This window comes from Carassius auratus, unplaced genomic scaffold (assembly GCF_003368295.1).
Source record: "Carassius auratus strain Wakin unplaced genomic scaffold, ASM336829v1 scaf_tig00036718, whole genome shotgun sequence".
NCBI lineage: Eukaryota > Metazoa > Chordata > Actinopteri > Cypriniformes > Cyprinidae > Carassius > Carassius auratus.
In genome coordinates, this window is record NW_020526335.1 from 99,457 (window position 1) to 121,037 (window position 21,581).

Below are 21,581 nucleotides of genomic sequence, written 5' to 3' on the forward strand. Positions count from 1 at the left end.
TATCAGCTGTGCTTTAATTTCACAGAGGTGTATATAGTATAATGTGCAGTCTATATAATTATGTTGTAAGCATTAAGTTATTCTTAAACCCTTGTTTGGTGTAACGTGATGTAATCTTTATCTTCATACTTGCAGCACAATAATAACTTGCAATATATTTATGCATCATGACCCTGAATGTGTGGATTGTTCCTGTGATCCACTAATGAAAGAGAAAGAAAGAAATGTATTCCTATCTGTTTATATACAGATATAGATGTATATATTTTTATCTTTCACTCTGTTCATTTCGTATCCGTTGAGCTTATGATAGACTTTGGTTGGTTATCAATCACTCTTTAGGACTTGTCATTGTCACACATCTGCTGTGTCTTGTTTTTGACTGTTATGTTGAAGTTCTGAACTCTCAGCTGATTACCCTAAACCAGGTTTAGATATGACCAAGAGTAAGTTATGAGGGGCCGTACAAGCCATAATTCATTCTGGCACTCTCACACACATACATTCTCCATTCACATACATATATTCTTGCTTTCACACACATACATTCTCCTTACACATACATACATTTCTACTCTCTCTCTCACGCACATACATTCTCCATTCACATACATATATTCTTGCTTTCACACACATACATTCTCCTTACACATACATACATTTCTACTCTCTCTCTCACGCACATACATTCTCCATTCACATACATATATTCTTGCTTTCACACACATACATTCTCCATTCACATACTTATATTCTTGCTTTCACACACATACATTCTCCTTACACATACATACATTTCTACTCTCTCTCTCACGCACATACATTCTCCATTCACATACATATATTCTTGCTTTCACACACATACATTCTCCTTACACATACATACATTTCTACTCTCTCTCTCACGCACATACATTCTCCTTACACATACATATATTCTTGCTTTCACACACATACATTCTCCATTCACATACATATATTCTTGCTTTCACACACATACATTCTCCTTACACATACATACATTTCTACTCTCTCTCACGCACATACATTCTCCTTTCACATACATATATTCTTGCTTTCACACACTTACATTCTCCTTACACATACATATATTTCTACTCTCTCTCTCACGCACATACATTCTCCATTCACATACATATATTCTTGCTTTCACACACATACATTCTCCATTCACATACATATATTCTTGCTTTCACACACATACATTCTCCTTACACATACATACATTTCTACTCTCTCTCTCACGCACATACATTCTCCATTCACATACATATATTTTTGCTTTCACACACTTACATTCTCCTTACACATACATATATTCTTGCTTTCACACACATACATTCTCCTTACACATACATATATTTCTACTCTCTCTCACGCACATACATTCTCCTTTCACATACATATATTTCTACTCTCACACACATACATTATATTACACATACATTTACTTCTATCTTTTTTGGTATCCATTACTTCCTGTTTAAGCAGGAAGTCATTCTCAGACCAGGAAATACATGTGCAAGACCTGATCAGCTCTCCCTCACAATTTTACAGTTATGCTATTCAAAGTCATCCTTTTTTCTTTTCAAGTACATATTTTAAGTTTTTAACTTGAGCATATCATTATGCAACCTATGTGTTTAACAGATCTGTGTACAAGTGTTAAGACACTGATTTTGATTGTATTAACAGGGCTTAATGCTAAATAAGTTTTCTACTGGTCCGGTTCGGCCAGTGGTTTAATTTTTTTTACTTGCCCTGGCAAAATTTTCACAGGACTTGCCACAATCAATCAATCAATTAATTAATCAATAAGACTTATTTTTTTCATTGTTGACTGTAACATTGTATGGTAATAAATAATAACCATTCTGCACAAATAGGTACAATAGTTCAAAGATAAAACTAAAATAAACCATTATTTTTCAGGCATAATTATTCCAGTTAAGGATGCACTGATCAGGACTTTATTTATTTTACAATCAAATGAGCCGATTCCTATTCTCATTGCCAATTTATTTAGTTCTTATTCTTTTTCTCTTTTTTTTTTTCGTTTTTACATTTATTAAATGTTTATTTTGCTCTGTTACTGGCCAAACTAACCTTGAGCAAACAAACAAACAATATATGCAACATGAAGCAAGTGCACAAAACAAAAACATCAGATGGGCTGAATTAATATTTTATTATTACTATTTATTATTATTAATTTTATTTCCTTATGTGTGTGTGTCTGCACTATGTTTGTACTTTCTGTACTGGAAGCTCCTGACGAAATTTCTTCTGTGTGTAAACACTTGGCAATAAAGCGCTTTCTGATTCCGATGAAAATGCTAATTCAATCTCTGACAGCAGGTGGCGCTTATAGAACACTAGTCTAGCACTGAGTTATTGCTGCATGCAGAGCTGTGCAATTGAATAAATAAGTGAATAAAAATCTAAAAATTAATAAACCGCAATGAGTCTTGGGTTATTTAAATAATATAAAGATATCGCTGTCCCTAACTTGCTGCCTGTGTAAGGAGAATGTATAAGTGTGAAAGCAAAAATATATGTATTTGTAAGGAGAATGTATGTGTGTGTAAGAGTAGAAATGTATGCATGTGTAAGAAGAATGTAAGTGTGTGAAAGCAAGAATAAATTAACAATAGACTATATAAAAACATTAACTTCCAAAGAAAATAAAAAAAATTGTGTGTTTTACATGAATTTAGAAATGTTTGTAGATTGGTTATTCATTATGTGTTTCACTGTTTGGATGGTGTTACTGTCTGCAAACAATGACAAATATTTTATCCAAAATCGTTGTTCACGCCACCTTATACAATTACTAAAGTTCATTATCAATTCATATTTTTATAAAAACATGTTTTAAGTTGTGATTTACCACCACTGTCACGTCATCGGACCTTTGGTCATCGTGGCCATAGACATATAAATAGTTATTTATATGTCTATGATCATGGCCCTGAGGGGACCTATTGACTTTTAACAATGTGTTTCAAAAGTGTAGTTAGTAGCTGTCCACCCTCCCGTTTTTCCGGGGTTCTCACGTATTTTCCCACTGTCTTCCCGTTTTAGTATTTTCCTGTAAAATATCCCGTTAGCCCCTCCATCAGACCTGTCAAGTCTCTGTGTTGTTGTCCTGTTGCTACTCCTTGTCCTTCCAGCGAAACAGATGTTTTCAAAGCATCGTTTTGCTTACTTGAAAGCAACCTTAGCGTGATGTTGGGCTTTTTAATATAGCGTGGTTGTTGTGAGAGCACGATTTCACGCCAATCTGTAACTAAAGTCATGTTAGACCAAATCGCTTAACGTTAGTTAATGCTGCAGTTTTATAGTACGAAATTTTGCTGTCAGCAGAGGGATAGCAACAAAAAGATGAATGTTGAAATTTCCCGTATTTTGGATGAGTAACTCGAGAAATTTCCCTTATTTTCAATGTTGACTTAAGCTATATAAATTAATATTCAGATGTTATGGTCTCCGTGGTCGCGCCTCCAAGCAGGAAAGCGGTGTAAAGTTAATCCATTTCTCATTTTATTTTCCCCATGGCGATTATGTGTTGCGCTATTACACCCCACAATACAGCAACGGTTGAAAATGGTTAAAATAGATTTTTTAATTAATCAAATTAAGATACACGGATGAGAGGGAGTATGTCTAAACACTGCGCAGTAGTCCGAGTGGCAGTAAAGGAGGCTACCAAAATGGCGGCCATGCCAAGTAATGACGTCACGACGCCCAAGCCCTATTGAAGGTGGCAACCCTAGTTATCACCCGGGTGCTGATAGTGCGCGCGCACAGATGAGACCTAAACAGTACACATTGATATCTGTGTTTAAACTAAACTAATTTAAATTTTGTCAGTTTAAACATTTAAGAGGCAGAGGACGCGCGCTCGCGTGCGCAGTGTGTAGATTTGTGCATGCGCTCATCCTATCCTATAGCAGACATAGCCAGCTGAACGTAGGCCACTGTATCACTGCATTCTCTTAAAGTGACAGTCTTTATATTAATCGAACAGAAACAACAAAGAAATCACTCACTGCTCCTGATTAAAAAATTTTGTAACAGATTGTTCAGTTTCTCCTAATGTTGGCTCGAAAGGCTATAATGGTCAAATGGGTTGGTAGTGATGCCCCCTCTACTCAGATGTGGAAATCTATAATATCTGAAGTTGTAACTCTAGAAAGATTGAGGTATTGTCGCAATGGTAAATCGCACCTGTTTAAAAAATGGGAGAATATTTTTAAGTGCCTAAAGATTAAACGGTCATAAACAAAAACTGGATAAAATTTAGGTACAATCATATGATGAAATGCTGTATGTAAATTGTCCACATGTTCATGAATATGTTAAATATTTCTTGTGCTGTGTTTTTGTTTTTATATGTTTTTGTTTGTAATAATTAAAATGTTTAATAAAAAGAATATCTAAAATATATATATATATATATATATATATATATATATATATATATATATATATAAAAAGATTTTGTAACTTTAATAAAGAACAATCTTTAATTTATAGTCAAATATGCGATGCTGTTTTACATTTGATTACTTTATTAAATTTCTGTACCTAAAAACTAATACTAGACCTCTTTACTCTATTGTATTTATTTTTGCTCTTGCTCGTAGTTAGATTTTTTTTAATTATAGTTTCTCCATAAACAAAGCACATACCGAACTGTTCCGAAATGTGACTCTTGAACCGTGAAACTGTGCCACCCCAATAATAATAATAATACAAATAATAATAATATTACATATATATATAATAATAATATATACAGTCTCACTGTACAATAATAATTATTATTATTATTACACACTGTCATCTTCGTCCTTCGTCTCGCCACCCATGTTTAAACTAACAAACGATGTTGACGGCGTACAATCTTCTTTACTGCTTCAATTTAGTGTGTGTGTGTGTGTGTGTGTATATACCATATAATTATGGTAGGCTTACAGTGGCTGTCTGATATACTTTAAAATAAACATTTATTATTTAAAAGCCCATACATGATGATGTCCGGCACAATTATTTATTTAGAAGAAAATGTTTTGCTGCATACCCCTCTAACACTGGATAGTTGCGCCCCTGGTTTTACTATAATTAAACCATGGTTATTTTTCGTAAGGGAATGCATAAACTGGCTGCATTTCGCTATAGGGCAACTAGAGTCCAAGTTCAAAATACAACTCTATGAAACTCTACAATGTGAATTATGGAGCTTTCTGAACCACTGAAAGCTGTAGAGTATAGAAGTATTTGACCGAACTCAACTAGTTTTGCCAGGGAAACCAAATAACCTTTATTTGCTGGAGATTGGAGAATGCAAAAGTTTTGCGAGGGAATGCAAACTAACTATCATGTTGAAGAAACAATACCTCATGTATTTATTGAATGTACAAAATATGAACAAGAAAGTGAAAAAAAAAACATATAGAAGAAATAAGGAAAAATGGAATTCGAGAATTACATTTTAAGGTTTTAATAAAATGATCAATTGAAATAAATAGTAAAGTCTCCCTTGATTTTACTAGAGAAGGGATTTATGAAAAGAATATAAAACTCTACTCCACACTCCGGAGCAGAAGGTGGCGGTAAAACACTTATTTACGTTTGTTGCCAGCCGCTCTGAAAAACCAGGAAGAAGAGTAATCTCGGACAGCACTACAAAATGGCTGACACCCGATATAGTGCACTATATAGTGTATAGGGAGCCGTTTCCGACATAGCATTTGTCTCACTGTACAATAATTATTATTATTATTATTATTACACACTGTCATCTTCGTCCTTCGTCTCGCCACCCATGTTTAAACTAACAAACGATGTTGACGGCGTACAATCTTCTTTACTGCTTCAATTTACCGCCTGTAGTAACTGGCTAGCTGCCAATACAGACGCGCTAGAATGACGTAGTTTACGTCACGTCACACGACACGCCCGTCTCAGAGCCAATGATAGAGACACCGACCACTCTGTGCACAATGCATAGGCTTTTTAAAGTGCGAAAATAGTAAATTGAACATACATATTCACGTTGCCTTTCGAAAACCGGGTCATTCGGTGTCCCGGGACAGGTTATTAAAAAGAAGGACAATCCCGGAAAAAACTGGACAGGTGGCAACCCTAACGTGATACTGACTTTCAGTATCGGGACAACACCCTATTTTCTCCATAGAACCTGCGTTCATTTTTTAGTGGAAAAGTGGTGAAAATGAAGGTCTCTGTATTACTCGGAGTGTGTGCACTCTTCCTGTCTGGTAAGATATTGTATTTGTTACACTATTTTTTATTTATTTAAACAATAAAAACAAATGGCGCTGTGGCGTAGACTGGTAACTTATAATTTTGTGCCAGTTTTGATTTAATGCAGAAACGTGACGTTAAATTCCGTCGCTATTGTAAAGAACAATGTCACTTATTATGAATATTTAACAGTAGGGTCGATATAAGGTATCTTATTTTGTTCGCTGTTTTTAAATGCGGTATTTGTGGGACGAAGGTTTGGGGATCGGCCATTCCACAAATTAATTATTAACGATCTAAGTAAATCTAAGTCAAAAAGGGCCATACAATAGTATATAAAAGTGCTATTGTATGCATTATAAGCACTCTATTTGAAAAAGTAATATATCATTTTTTATTTTAATTTTCTGTTATGCCGCTGATATCATGTCAGGGAGGGCAGGCGTGCACACTTCTGTCTGTGTGAGAAGCAGGGTCAGATTAAAGTGGTCAGGGGCCCTAGACTGTGTGACCTTACCTGAGAAATGTATTTAGTGCCATACATGCTCCACACGCAAATGGTAAGGTCAACTAATATACACACTCAAACACACTGAGGCAGCCAATCTTAAACTATGGTTAACGTAGCAAAACCATGGTTTAACAATAGTAGTGACCATGGTTTTTTGTTTTATTTGTTGTAAAACCATGGTTAATTTTCCTAATGGTAGCTCCCCCGTAAGAAAATTTTGTTCATTTTAAATTTAAATGCATAAATCTGGTGCATTTTGAGAGCAGAATCAAGTGACTAGATGAATTAAAAAATATGTGCCCTTGTAAACAATTTTGTGCTAATACTAATTTATTTATAGGTTGCATAGATGTGAATATGATGGTAGATGGTAGAATATGACGTTTCATCCACTTACAGTTATTTTTAAGATGTACAAAACAGCTCATTATGCTACTCTATACTGTCACGTGGTATTTCTTATATTTTATTTCAGTGTATTGCAAAATTAAACACTGCACAAATAGTTTTACTTCCTGCTTCATCAGTCTGTTCTTATAGTTTTACTGTTATTTTAGTATTCTTCTAGATATTAAAAGAAAAAATGTAAGCTATTTATTAGCAAGATATCCAATTTGTTAGCATCAAGTTGGATATCTTGTACATAAATAGCTTACTTTTGTTTCACAAAACTAGGGGGATAGTTTTTTAGCTACCAACATGGGTCGTGCTGTTGAAATGTGTGGGTAGACTAAATACATGCAACAACGGCTTCCAAAACTATAAAATATCTAAAAAGGGTCAATCTTTATCAACTACATAGAAACTATTTTCACAGCACTTTCTTGATGTATATTTTTGTTCCACTATCCCAAATGTCATTTAGTATTATCAGTTTATTTCTTTTCAGGTGCGTCTGGTGCGGATAGAGACGAGTGTGTGATGGGGGGAGATTCAGTTACTCTAAACACTGATGTAAAAACAAACCAAAATGACAGAATTAAATGGTTTTATGGTGACACTCGCATCGCTCAAATCACTGGAGATCTCATCTGTACAGATGTTGAGTGTAATGAAGATACTGAGAGATTCAGATACAGACTGAAGCTGGATCATCAGACTGGATCTCTGACCATCAGAAACTTCAGAAAATCAGATGCTGGAGAATATAAACTACAGATCAGGAGCAGCAGTAGCAGCAGTGTAAAGAACTTCAGTGTTTCTGTCTGTGGTGAGTCATTTAGACACAAGTCCCAGACTAAAAATAACCAAAACAGTTAAGGTTACACTGGATATTTCAAAAGAATAGAAGCATTATGAAGATAATGATATTTATATACAAACTCCTGTTTATCAAGAACTGGCTGTTCCAAACGTTGTTGTTGTTTGTCCTTTTGACATTTATTTCTGTGAAAGTAAAAAAAAATAATATTTGATTGAATTGGTTTAATAATAATAATAATAATAATAAAATTCCCAACTTTACCATGAAGAAAGTGTTTTTATAGGTGCAGCTGTTCAAAGTTGAGCTGAAACTTTGCTAAAACAAAAAATCACGTGAGTTATCGTTAGTTTGAATATTGACAGGATTTTTTGTTTTTATTATTTTTTGTTTAAAATTATTAACTACATTTTTTTTTTTGCTAACGGTGGTTAACTACACGTTCAGTTGCATCAATCTAAAGTTTGAAATCAAATCAATATGATCAATGGGTCTCATTCATGAAACACGAGCAGAACGAATTTTTGTGTAAATCGCGTGTAAAGTGGTTTTGGCGTAAATTTTCGGATTCATTAAAACGTTCGTATTTTCCAAATGTTAGTTGGTACGAAAGAAATCTACACCTGCTCCCAGCCACGCGTAAATAGTGCGTTTAACGTCTGAACGTTTTGCTCATTAATATAGCTGCATTTTAATTCACCTTAATCGGGTACATATTTACACAGCATTTTGAAAAAAATATTATATATAGTAATTACATAGGCCTACGGTTTTTCTTTTTACTCTTATTATGAGAGCTAGTAATAGGATCTGCAAACGGAACACTTTAATCAAATAATTAATTGCTTTCTGGGCAAACTAATTGGCCCTTAATTGTTACGGAAATTGTTTCCTATAAAATGGCCAAAATCAGCCATAACAAGAAACATTTAAGATGGCTGATATACCGCTTTTGCTAGATTTGGCAGATAGAGCGCTGCGCAAAAGGCGTATTTTCAGAGACCGCGCAGACTTACTTGCCGAGAATGATGACTGGTTAATTAGTCGTTTCAGGCTACCCAGACCGGTTCTTTTGCATTTATGCAATATATTGGAGGACAATCTTAGAAGGCAAACTAGACGATCCCACAGCATTCCAGCACACTTGCAGGTGTTGTCTGTGCTTGGTTTTTTGGCAACAGGAACATTCCAGCGGGAGATTGCAGACAGGTCAGGGATATCTCAAGTCATCCATGAGTCGCATCATCCCAGATGTTCTTGATTGCATAGTAGGGCTAATGCCCCAATATATAAAATTCCCCTATAACCTTGTCCATCAGTTGGAGGTGAAGCAAAGATTCTTTGCTATTGCAAACCTGCCAAACGTGATAGGAGCAATTGATTGCACACACATTCGCATTAAGGTGCCATCACATGATGCATTTCCATTTCTAAATAGGAAAAACTATCATTCCATCAATGCGCAACTAATTTGTGATGCTAAATGTGAGCTACTTAATGTAGTGGCCCGCTGGCCGGGTGGTACGCATGATAGTTTCATTCTTCGGAGCAGCTCAGTTGCTAGACGTTTGGACAGTGGCGCAGTAACAGACGGATGGCTAATTGGTATGTACAATTTTATTTATTCACAACATTTGACAAATATTTGACACTTCCCCTCCCCTCCCCTACACTCATGTGACAATGGTTATCCCCTGACACCATGGCTTATGACCCCATTGATAAATCCCCAAAGCCGACAGGAGATGGCATACAATGAAGCACACACAAAATCTCGGTCAGTTATTGAACGCACAAACAGTATCTTAAAGGGGCGCTGGCGGTGTTTGGACACATCAGGTGGTACACTGTTATACAGACCAGAAAAGGTTTGCAAAATAATAATGGCCTGCTCCGTTCTACACAACATTGCCATGGAACATGGTCTGCCCGACCCAGAGGATATAATTAGACCTGATCATGGTATGGTGCCTCCAAGGTTGCCTATCCGACACATAGACATATCTCGTGCTGTAATTGCAAAGCGACAGGAACTAATTCTACGTTTCTAAGAGTATGTATGCATTAAAAAGCATGCACAGAAAATAGTTTCAGTAAACTTTATTTCTTATGTTTAATAGCATCACATATTTCTCGTAGGCTTACATTTATTTCTTTTAATGTGTCATTTATTGCCAGCACAGCTTGACAAATTTTGTCTTGCTTATCCAGCACTTCTTGACTTAACGCCGTCTTCTGTGCAGAGGCAACACTGCGGGATGCTGCTGGATATACCGGTTCAGGAGCCGTAAGATGAAACGGATCCGGTTGCCGCTTCGGTGGTCTCACGGGCGGACACAGTTGGCATTTGTCTGTCTTTACAAAAAAGTAAAATCTGCTCAAATGTAAACCGCTTTGTGTATTTCCTCTAAAATTATTTTTTATTTTACCATGTCAGCTGGCCCCAAAAAAAATATGAAGCCTTACCATTTGATTGTGCTGAAGTGCTTTCCTGCAAAGGGGTTTCATCACTGTCACCATCGGGAATTATTCCCGACAGAGAGGTTTCGCCAATAACGCTAATAATGCGTTCATCGCATGGAGATATGCTCGATGATGATGGTGGTCCTCGTCCAGTTTGAATACGATTTTTCCGAAGTGAACGAATTCGTTTTTTACAGTCAAGCTTCATGTCGAACCATTTTCTTTTCACTTCTGGGACTGTTCGATTAACAGATGAAACTCCATTAACAGCATCTGTAATATGCTGCCACGCTTCCTTTTTTTTAGGACCTGATACGCCACTATGTACGCTTGAAAATAAAATGTGGCGTTTTGAATGAACTTCCGATAACAAAACTTCAATTTCTGCAGCTGAGAAATTTTTCTTTTTCATTCGCTTTTGAGAAGACATGTTGAAATCCTTCGTTTGGTGTCATAATATGATGCCCATATATAGTTGTCAGTCGGATTTAATGAGCGGGATTTATGGTAATTGAGAGTGAGCGTGCACGCGCGTCCCATTTACGACTGATTGGAATTCATTAACACACACACACACACATTTCACTATCACATCTGACGTTTACGAAGTTTTTTTGAATCAGGAGAAGAGTTTTCGGGAAATTCTCTTTACGCGCAAATCACTCAGATATTTACTCGTATATTTACGAATGTTTCATGAATGAGACCCAAAGTGTTTTACAGATAAAATATGCAATTCAAAATATGAAACAACATGGAAAAACAATTTTTCAAGATATATGTACCTCATTTGTTGTATATATGTAAGGCCAAGTTTTCAACTTCCAATCATCTGTTGGTTTGTGTTTCAGATGTTCCTGCTGCTGATCGAGAAGAAGTGACAAAGTCAGTGAAGGAGGGAGAATCTGTCACTTTGGATCCTGCCGTAGGAAGAATAGCATATAATGTGATGACGTGGTATTTTAATGAGTTTCTCATCGCTGAAATCACTGGAGATCAGAGTAAGATCTGTACAGATGTTGAGTGTAAAGAGAGATTCAGAGACAGACTGAAGCTGGATCATCAGACTGGATCTCTGACCATCATGAACACCAGAACCACAGACTCTGGAGAATATACACTACAGATCAGGAGCAGCAGCTTCAGCATTCACCGTCGTCGTCATCGCAGCATCACCATCACCAGTGTGAAAAGTTTCATTGTTTCAGTCGTTGGTGAGTATAATTACACTTTACCTTGAGGAATTTTAAAATGCAGGTCAGTATTTTTAAATCCAGGCAGTAATAATGACTGACTGTCTGTCTTTGTTTCAGATTCAAGTTTGTTTTCAGGTGCTGTAGCAGGAATAGTTCTTGCTGTTCTGTCTGTGGCTGCTGTTGCTGCTGCTGTTGGTGCTGTGATATACTGTTGCAAAAAAAAAAAGAAAAAAGTGAGGTAAGTATTACAGTTGATTGAACAAGATATGTGATTTTATTGTGCAGATTGATTTAAAAGAACCCCTTACACTGCAAAATAATTATATGTTGTAAATACAAACATTATTGGAATTATTTGTTACAAGAAAAATATAATTTCAGTTAAAATGTCATATTTAATTCAATCTATTACTTGCTTCCTTGTAATTATTTTTGAAATTTCCTAAGAATTTCAGTGTTTGACTACATTAATATTTTTATGTAGTTATAATTTATAATATAATTTATTTATCCCAATTGGTGTTACAGCAAGTCAGGATGTTATGCAAATGAACACTTTAAAACCTTTTTTATCATGCTAATGAAAGTTCACAGATGAGCTGGTGTCAAAAACAATAATACACAAATTAGCTTATAAACTAAATCACAAATAATAAAACAAAAATTTATTCGAAGAGCTAGTAGGGACTGCAATAACCAGCTCTGTTAATAACACTTACTTCAATTCTCATTGCTTTATTGGCATTATATACTTAGATTCTATGGAATGTCAAAGCTGACATAATTAGAAAAAATAAAGAAAAAATAAAGAAATGTAAAAAAGCAAATATAAATAAACATATAAAGAAATGTACAACGTAAAATATATATATATATATATATATATATATATATATATAAAATAATTTTATTTCCTTGTTTTTTTTTTATCCACATTTTTTTATTTCCACATTTATTTTCACATTTATATATTTATTTCCATATTTATTTATTTTCACATTTATTTATTTATTAATTTCTTTGTACATAGGGTTATGAGGAGGCTGTGTTTTACCGCTAATAATACTTAATTCAATTCATATTGCTTTATTGGCAAGTTATAATTAGATACTATGGAATGTCAAAGCCGACATAATTAGAAATAATAAATAAATGAACAAAAAAAAGTAAAAAAGCAAATATAAATAAAAGTAAAAAACAAATATTTATTTATAATTTTATTTCTTATGTATTTTTATTAAATTCCACATTTATTTACACTTTTATTTATTTTCAAATGTATATATTTTAGATATTTATTTCCATATTTATTTATTTCTACATTTCTTAGTACGTAGGGTAATGAGGAGGGTGTGTTTTACCTCGAGCCAGAGTAGGCGAGGCGACACTGTTGATGAATGAATTAGTGTGGGATGAATGACTTAGATGGGCAATATGGTCAAAATCTTATATCACAGATCAGATCAGACTACAGACAGTGCACTGGGGCCCATACCATTGCATGCTGTCAATTATCGCAGCAAAAGTGAAACATTCGAAAGTGTGGGCTCTTGTTACAAAACTAAGCAACACCAGTGTCAGATGCAACATATGCAGTAGTGTAATAGTGAACGAAGGAGGCAACGCAAGTAATATAATGAAAAACTTATCAACAAAACACAACATCTACCTCAATCAATGCACTGTATGTCTCGCGGCTCTAGCTCCGACTGCAACTCACGAGACACATTCATATCAAATGTCAATTCAGTGGGAGTTACACTCACGAGACACTGCACTTATTTGCAATCACAAACGTGCATTATTGATACAGTGCATTGCAGAGGGTTAAAGAAAGCGTAGCCTTTTCATTTCATAGAGCTATTTATGTTTAAATGTTAGGCAATAATATTCATTTTGCATTTTTATTTATTGATTCATAATTATAATAATTCCATAGGATACATATTGCCAAAGCATTGTGCATAGCAGAATGAACTTAACGATTCAATATTTCAAGCATTTTAGATGAGCAGATTGTTTAGGAATATGCTTGTGGATTTTTAATGTCAAAACTAAAGGTTCAGTGTTTGTAACTGCATGCCAAATAATAAAAAAAATTAAAATAATAATAATCACATGGTGCAGGTTACTTTTGTTTTCCTGCATATTGTGATATTTAAATCACAATCCATTTTGTGGCATAAGTTGTGAGTGACGTAGGAATGTGTTTCCATGTCCAAGCTTGTATGAGCACTAATTATTCAACATCATTCAATTCAATTCAATTCAAGTTTATTTGTATAGCGCTTTTTACAATACAAATCGTTACAAAGCAACTTTACAGAAAATTATGTTTCTACAATATTTAGTAGTAGCTAGTAGTTTGTGCACGTTTGACAGGATTTTATAAAAAATAAAAAATAAAATAATAATAATACAAGACGTAGTCAGCTAGACGATGAACTATCAATATTATTAATTAATAGTTATTATATGATGCAGTCACACATTTAGCAATAATTGTTAGTTCTGTTTGTTGATTCAGGGTTAGCATCATCTGAGGTCCTCTGAGGGTCAGCATCATCTCTTCTCAGGTGTTCTGGATCCAGACTGGAGCTTGTGTAATCCTAGTTACCTAGATGTAAATCCCGTGGAGAAACATAGAAACAAAATAGAGACATCATTAGCATAGCTGCTGATCCAACAAAGTCAAATTAGTTTAACCTAAGGTAATGAATAAAAATGCACATTTGGTCAGATGCAACTACACTCACAATTTAAGAGATGCATTATTCGAATGCTTGGCTAAAGAGATGTGTTTTTAATCTAGATTTAAACAGAGAGAGTGTGTCTGAACCCCGAACATTATCAGGAAGGCTATTCCAGAGTTTGGGAGCCAAATGTGAGAAAGCTCTACCTCCTTTAGTGGACTTTGCTATCCTAGGAACTACCAAAAGTCCAGCGTTTTGTGACCTTAGGGAGCGTGATGGGTTGTAGCGTGGTAGAAGGCTAGTTAGGTACGCAGGAGCTAAACCATTTAGGGCCTTATAGGTAAGTAATGATAATTTATAACTGATATGGAAATTAATAGGTAGCCAGTGCAGAGACTGTAAAATTGGGGTAATATGATCATATTTTCTTGACCTGGTAAGGACTCTAGCTGCTGCATTTTGGACTACCTGTAGCTTGTTTATTGACGAAGCAGGACAACCACCTAGAAGTGCATTACAATAGTCCAGTCTAGAGGTCATGAATGCATGAACTAGCTTTTCTGCATCAGAAACAGATAACATGTTTCGTAGCTTGGCAATGTTTCTAAGATGGAAGAATGCAGTTTTTGTAACATTGGAAATATGATTTTCAAAAGACAAATTGCTGTCTAATATAACACCCAGATTTCTGACTGTAGAGGAAGTAACATTACATCCGTTTAGTTGCAGATTGTAATCTACAAGATTCTGTGTAGTGTTTTTTGGTCCAATAATTAATATCTCTGTCTTATCCGAATTTAATTGGAGAAAATTATTTGTCATCCAATCTTTTACCTTTTTAACACACTCTGTTAGCTTAGATAATTGGGAAGTTTCATCTGGTCTCGTTGAGATATATAGCTGAGTATCATCAGCATAACAGTGGAAGCTAATTCTGTATTTTCTAATAATAATACCAAGGGGCAACATGTATATTGAAAATAGAAGGGGACCTAGGACGGAGCCTTGTGGCACTCCATATTTTACTGATGATAAATGAGATGACACCCAATTTAAGTAAACAAAATGGTAGTGATCAGACAGGTAGGATCTAAACCATCTTAGAGCCTGCCCTTGAATACCTGTATAGTTTTTTAATCGATCTAGGAGTATGTCATGATCTATGGTGTCAAATGCAGCACTAAGATCAAGTAACTCAAGTAACGCAGCACTAAGATCATAACTCCTGTGAATCTATTTTCTTACAGGAAACCCTGTAGAGGAGCCCAAATGAGACACACAATCTAGGTCTAATGGGGCGCCACCTAATCCATCCGAGACAGAAGCCTCATTCATGCCACCAACAACACACAGCCAAGTCACATGATCCTGTTCAGTTTATTTTAGACTGCCAACTGCTGGTGCCAAGAGTAAGGATGACATTGAGCAAATGAGCAGCATTCATTTCTGACTCCACAGTGTGTCAGCAAGATGGAGTCAATCATCGAGTGTATCTATTCCAGATGTTTGTTGGGGAAATGTTTTCTCCTTTTAAATCAAACTGAGTTCTCTCCAGCCAGATGTACCTCTGGAAACTGACCTTATACTACCACAGCTCCTGCTCAAACTGATGGTTTTCAGAATAAGAGCGGTGCGTCTGTGGCCTCTGGATCCTTATTGGGACTTGCTTTTTTGTTGGACTCCATGGCAAAGGACATGTGTTTTATGCACTGATTCCATTGAAATATGATCACCAAAGACTGTCAGCCATAAATCAACATCAACACATCATCATTGTTTACAAAGATATGAGAAAGGAGAGAATCAGCTGAAACTAAGATCGCTCACAGAGAAAGATGTGTTTTGTTTTTTTGTTTTTTCACAAAACCAGATTTCAGTAGTTGCCCACACAGCAAAAGGACTCCGCGGCGGATCAGGGTGTATTGAGTTACAACCAATGTGTTTTAGAAACACACGGTTATAACAGCCAGAGGAAAGACTAAGACAGAAATCAAGGGTCAAAAGCCCAACTAATACAAACAGTGATCTCTAACACGGTTACTTCAAATGAAACAATAAATCAACATCTAAACCTTAGTTCATTCTCAATAAGATCTTCTGTAGACGTCTGAAAGAAATAAAGTCAGTCTGGTTATTAATAAGTGGAGCTGGTGATGCTGTTTGTGGGGTTGTTTAATCAGATCTTGAGAGATTTCATGTATTTTATTTCAGTTGATTTCATCTAAGGCTGTGTCTGAAGTCAGTTGTAGTAGTTCTTGTGTTTCTCTTTTCTTCAGTGATTCTGTTTGTTAACAGCAGCTGTTCATCACTAATTCTCAATCAGCACTTAGTTAATCACTTAATTACTTAAATGCAAAGTTTTAAAACTTACAGGGTTTAAATCAAGGCAATCTGTTTACTCAAACGGTTTGAGTTAAGTTTACTTGTCGGGTTTTACAGTGTAGAGATAGTTTATCTTACGAGGCATAGTTTATCTTAATATTTAGCTTAATATACTATTTTAGCCTACAACAAGAACAGAAGGGATTTTGAAAATGGGATAAAGGACCCGGGCCAGATGAGACAGTATTTTTAGGAGTCCGTTGCGGGTCCGTGGCGGATATATGTTTCAACGTGCGGGTCCAAAACGGACCCACCGTGAAGGTAAGGTTTTAATCGCGGATGCAGCGCGGAGCAACGGGTCCGCGATCCGCCTTCGTTTCGGATCCGTCATTGCGCGCAAGTGGACGCCGATACGGGTCCGTTCCGTGTCCTTTTGCTGTGTGGGTTCCTCCATATCACCCTTCATGTTACCACTAATGTAGTTAACTTATGTAATAAACATTTGCTAACTCTTGCTAGAGATAGAAACAAGCAGATTAGCAAACTGGCTTATATGCACGAGCACAATACAAGTCTATAAGGTTATGCATATATATTGCACAGTATAATTGAGCACACCCCCTCTGAATACACTTTCACTTCTGTCCTGTTCAACTCCTGTACGACTTCTTAAACGCTCCGGTCTTTAATGGGGAGTTTTGCTCAGCTCGTCTCTACCGAATCCTCCACAGCTGCTCAAGAGCATTAAGATTGAGTGAAATGCATGTCCACTGAAGGGTTTTCACATTGGGGGAAAGAATATCTTCACTGTCATGCTGAGAAAATGCCCAGTAATGCAGGGAATGAGGTGCAGTAGTGTGAATTCATGCCAGCGTTGATAAAGCACAACTCATTCATCCCTGTATAAAAGCTTTATTACCACTGAACGTCACTGTGGGTACCAAGCACTCCTCAACAAGCATCACCAGAACATTTTGGGTGCTTTTGGATCCGAAATGATTGACGTGGTCTCTTGAGACCAGAGTATGGATTCCCAGAAGTCTCTATTTTATAAATATGGGCCTTGGAAAAAGCTAAATGAGTTTATTGTGCTTTAGTAATTCTAGTGGTGACAACAAGCATGCATTTCATCTGTAAGATAAACAGTCACTCTTTTCATATCTTTTGCTGGTTCTGAGACACTTATATGTTATTCTCCTGCTCTTTTTCTAGCAAAGATTCACTCATCACTAAATGAAACGTAAAGTGAAGACCTGATTATTTCAGGAGCTATATCACAAGGTTCATTGTCTTTGAATGTGTGGTGCTACTTCTGCTATATTTTCACTCTGAAAACAATAATTTGGTATTCCTCTTTGTCCACTTTTATGCTAAGAAATATGTCACCTGGCAGTTCTCTCTCAAGTGGTTCAAGTATGATTCAGTGGGCTATATAACATGTTTAATTGTCAGGAAATTACTTGTTCAAAGGTGTTGGTTTAACACTTACAACACCGTTGATCAAAAATTGCCTACATTTTTATTTTAATTTTTTTGTAACTTTCAGGAGGGTGCACTCATTTTTACAACACAACATTTTATCACTTTGATATGAAAATAATGTTGTTCTTCTTTGGTAATTGATCAAGCAGGCTTGTTTGAACATTATATCTCCAAAGAACACTAACATGTCTTCTAAGTAAAGTGTAATTGCTGAATGTATTACGTTTTAGAGGTGGTGTACTCATTTATAATGAGCACTGTTTCACATTATCTTTCATAGAGTTAGATTTCACATTATCACTTTTGCTTGTGTGACACATCTATCCATCAGATGCAGTTTTTCACAGTAAAGTGGTTTTGTTTAGAGCAGAAGTCAAACTGTGAGTTTCATGCGACCAGGAATAAAAATGTAAAAACCCCTGTAACCACACACTGTTCACACAAACAAACATCAGCCACAAACCTCCAGGAGACACATGCTCACGCTAAAGCTGTTTGTGCACCCAACAGATCAGACCAAATCTATGTACAGCTGTAAATAAATATATAAACAGGACTGTGGCAGAGTTCACTTTGACTGCTTTTGATGAGTATTTTCATCCGTTTTGTGCTTGAAGATATACACAATCGTTTACAATTTTATGTGGGACTTTAGGAGACATGCATGAAAATGCCACACAGTGGACCATATGTTTTAAATAGTTTGTTATTTATATAGCTTGGTTCATAGAGCTTGTATTATAATACAATGTCAAGAGCAATTCATTAACCAATCTTTAAGATCACATTTGTTCCTGCTGTATGTCTGCTGGAATATCGTGATCATACAAGGGAAAACTACTGCAAAACTGTAGCCGAAATGTTTTCCTGTATATAAATATGCTCTTTCGTCATCTATGTAAAAATAAGTTATTCTCTCTTTTATCTTCCTTTGGCAGTGATAAATGTGTTGATTTTCACCAAACTCAACATGAGGATATTTCAGGAGATTCCTAGTGTGAATGAAGTTTGATCATCTTCTTGTGGCAAGAGGTGCATACACCATGTCATCCTCCTCTTTACTTTTCTGAAATAAAATGCAAAATACTATAGTAACACACACAATATATGATAACACTAATAAGAACAGTATAATTTTTTATCAAATCAATGTGAAGTCACCAAATAATGAACACACAAAAAATTGAGTGCACTCATTTAATCCCATAATGCAGTGAATTAATGCGTGTACAACCGATGTTCAATCAACAGCTAGAGAATATTAATAATGTATTGTGAGGGTTGTGCAGAATGAATTCCCGCGCCTCGACAGAAGATGCAGTGTAATAACATGCATGTATGAATTTATTTTTAAATGATTATTAAATCGTTTAATTAAGGTTTATACATGCTATTTTCCATGACTAATATTTTAATTAGTACTGGAGCTGCCTGTTTGATTCAAATGATTAAAGTGTTTTTCCTATAAACAAACATAATTCAGAGTCTCAGTTTTATTTTTAATTTTCATTGCATTTATATTCACTCATTCATGTTGGTGTGCAATCTAATTCTCACTGAATATGCCTTACTGTTACAGTAATATACAGTAGCCCTGGGGCGTAGCCACGGGTGTGCCAGGGTGTACCTAAAAAAAGATGCAGAATTATTTTTTATAGTTACAATAAAAATGTTTACTAAACTTGGGCTATTGTTGTTTACTTAGAATATATATATATATATATATATATATTTAAATCAACCCTTTCACGCGTAAATTACAAATATTTTAACTGACCCCTTGTTTCCATGGCAAGGATTGTTTCCATTTTTATTAAAATATATACACAAACTTGCTTACCATGTCAACTATCTGATATTCCGATTCTTCGTTTAAAAACCTTATAAATTATCTTGATCTATAACGAAATGAGCGCCGCAGTTCAGAGTCCTGTCAGCCGGATTTAACCAGGCGGCAAGGAACTCGACCGGAAGTTGAAGTCGGTTGGGGGCTGCCATCTTTTAGCAGAACTTCACTTGCGTTAGCATTCCCATTGACTCCCATTCATTTTGGCGTCACTTTGACAGCGAATAACTTTACATCTGAGGCATTTAAAGACTCCGTTTGTCCATTATTTATTTCTAAAGATACACGACAATGTATAAAGGGCTCCATTACCTTCTATATTACATTATGGCCCCGTATAAACAGTTTTTGTAAAAAATAGGCTAACGATTGCGTCATAACCACTCGACTCTCTGTCGCATTACCGTACAGACAGGAGGAGAAGCTCGCAGGCAATTAACTTAATATGGCGTACTGGCGTTACATTTTAAAATACTATACAAAATAATTAATCAGAATACTTACTCCTGCTCACTCACGCCAAAGAACTCCCCGCTCAAGCTCGCCGTCTCTGCAAGATTAACGATGGCAGTTTGCACGCACAGCTACTAGAAGATTTACATCTGTCAGACAGGTTGCTGACGTCATCAAGCTTCGTTTGAGTCTGCGCGTCAGAAACGGAAGTGCTAAAAAACGCTAAAAATGGGCTTCACCTGTCTCAATTGAGTTCCAATGGGGTCGCTGTGTCCATTTCTTTTACTGTCTATGGATTTAACGTACAGCACTTGAATTCCCCAGTTTCTCCCGAAATACATGAAAGCAGGGGCGTAGATTTTTAATACACACTTTTAATCTCATGGAAATTCGTCCCCCGCACTTTTTCAGTCAAATGTGTTCGCATAGATGTTTTCAGAGCTGGTGTGAATAAATATAGATTTAAACTCAAAGAGACAGGATAGTCTGCGCATGACCTGATATTTCATTCGGACCCAGAAGCGTTAAACACTCCTGCAGTGTGTGTTTCATTCATCCTCGAAGCCGGAGTGCGCTCTCGCGCAGAAAGTCATAACAGGAAACTCCTAATATGGGCAACAGCATCCAGCTATCACTGTATGAAAACAGTTGTTTTGACAGAAGAACTGAAACTTTTGGAAACAAGAAGACATTAATATATGATTGCGACAATATATGTTTTTTTCAAGTCATCTCCAGCAGGTGATAAATACAGTATATCAACAAAACAGTGCTAATTGACATAGATTTATAACAGTATAGAAACTATTCTGCCTTATTTTGTGATGAATGTGTTTGTAGTATATTTAAAAAAAATCATTATTATTTGTTATTTTCAAGCAGTTATAGATTTCTAAGCAAATTAAAAGCTAGAAATTAAAGAAAAATTTAAATTGCCTTTAGTATCCACTACCAGTCAAGTCTCTCCTGTTCACCAAGCCTGCATTTATTTGATCCAAAGTACAGCAAAACAGTAAACAGAAATATTTTTACTAGACTATTTAAAATAACTGTTTTTTATTTGAATATATTTCAAAATGTTATTTATTGAGATTTTTAAGATTGCTAAATAAAAGTATTAATT

The 21,581-nt window shown here is 35.6% G+C and overlaps 2 protein-coding genes across 2 annotated transcripts in view; both read left to right on the top strand.

Moving 5' to 3' along the window:
* LOC113082688 (dentin sialophosphoprotein-like) overlaps nucleotides 1–21,581 on the top strand; it is a 146,674-nt gene that overhangs the window by 99,403 nt on the left and 25,690 nt on the right. The window lies entirely within an intron of this gene.
* Nucleotides 6,010–16,114, top strand: LOC113082689 (uncharacterized). Its single transcript, XM_026254231.1, has 6 exons — nucleotides 6,010–6,122; nucleotides 6,194–6,305; nucleotides 7,692–8,012; nucleotides 11,318–11,680; nucleotides 11,780–11,900; nucleotides 15,603–16,114. The coding sequence occupies exons 2-6, from the start codon at nucleotides 6,260–6,262 to the stop codon at nucleotides 15,640–15,642; spliced, it is 891 nt and encodes a 296-aa protein (XP_026110016.1). The 5' UTR covers nucleotides 6,010–6,122; nucleotides 6,194–6,259; the 3' UTR covers nucleotides 15,643–16,114.

Coding starts and splice junctions, on each gene's coding strand:
- LOC113082689 (XM_026254231.1), top strand. CDS start 6,260: ATGAAGGTCTCTGTATTACTCGGAGTGTGTGCACTCTTCCTGTCTG. Junction 8,013..11,317: donor CTTCAGTGTTTCTGTCTGTG/GTGAGTCATTTA, acceptor TTTGTGTTTCAG/ATGTTCCTGCTGCTGATCGA. Junction 11,901..15,602: donor AAAAAAAAGAAAAAAGTGAG/GTAAGTATTACA, acceptor ATTTTCTTACAG/GAAACCCTGTAGAGGAGCCC.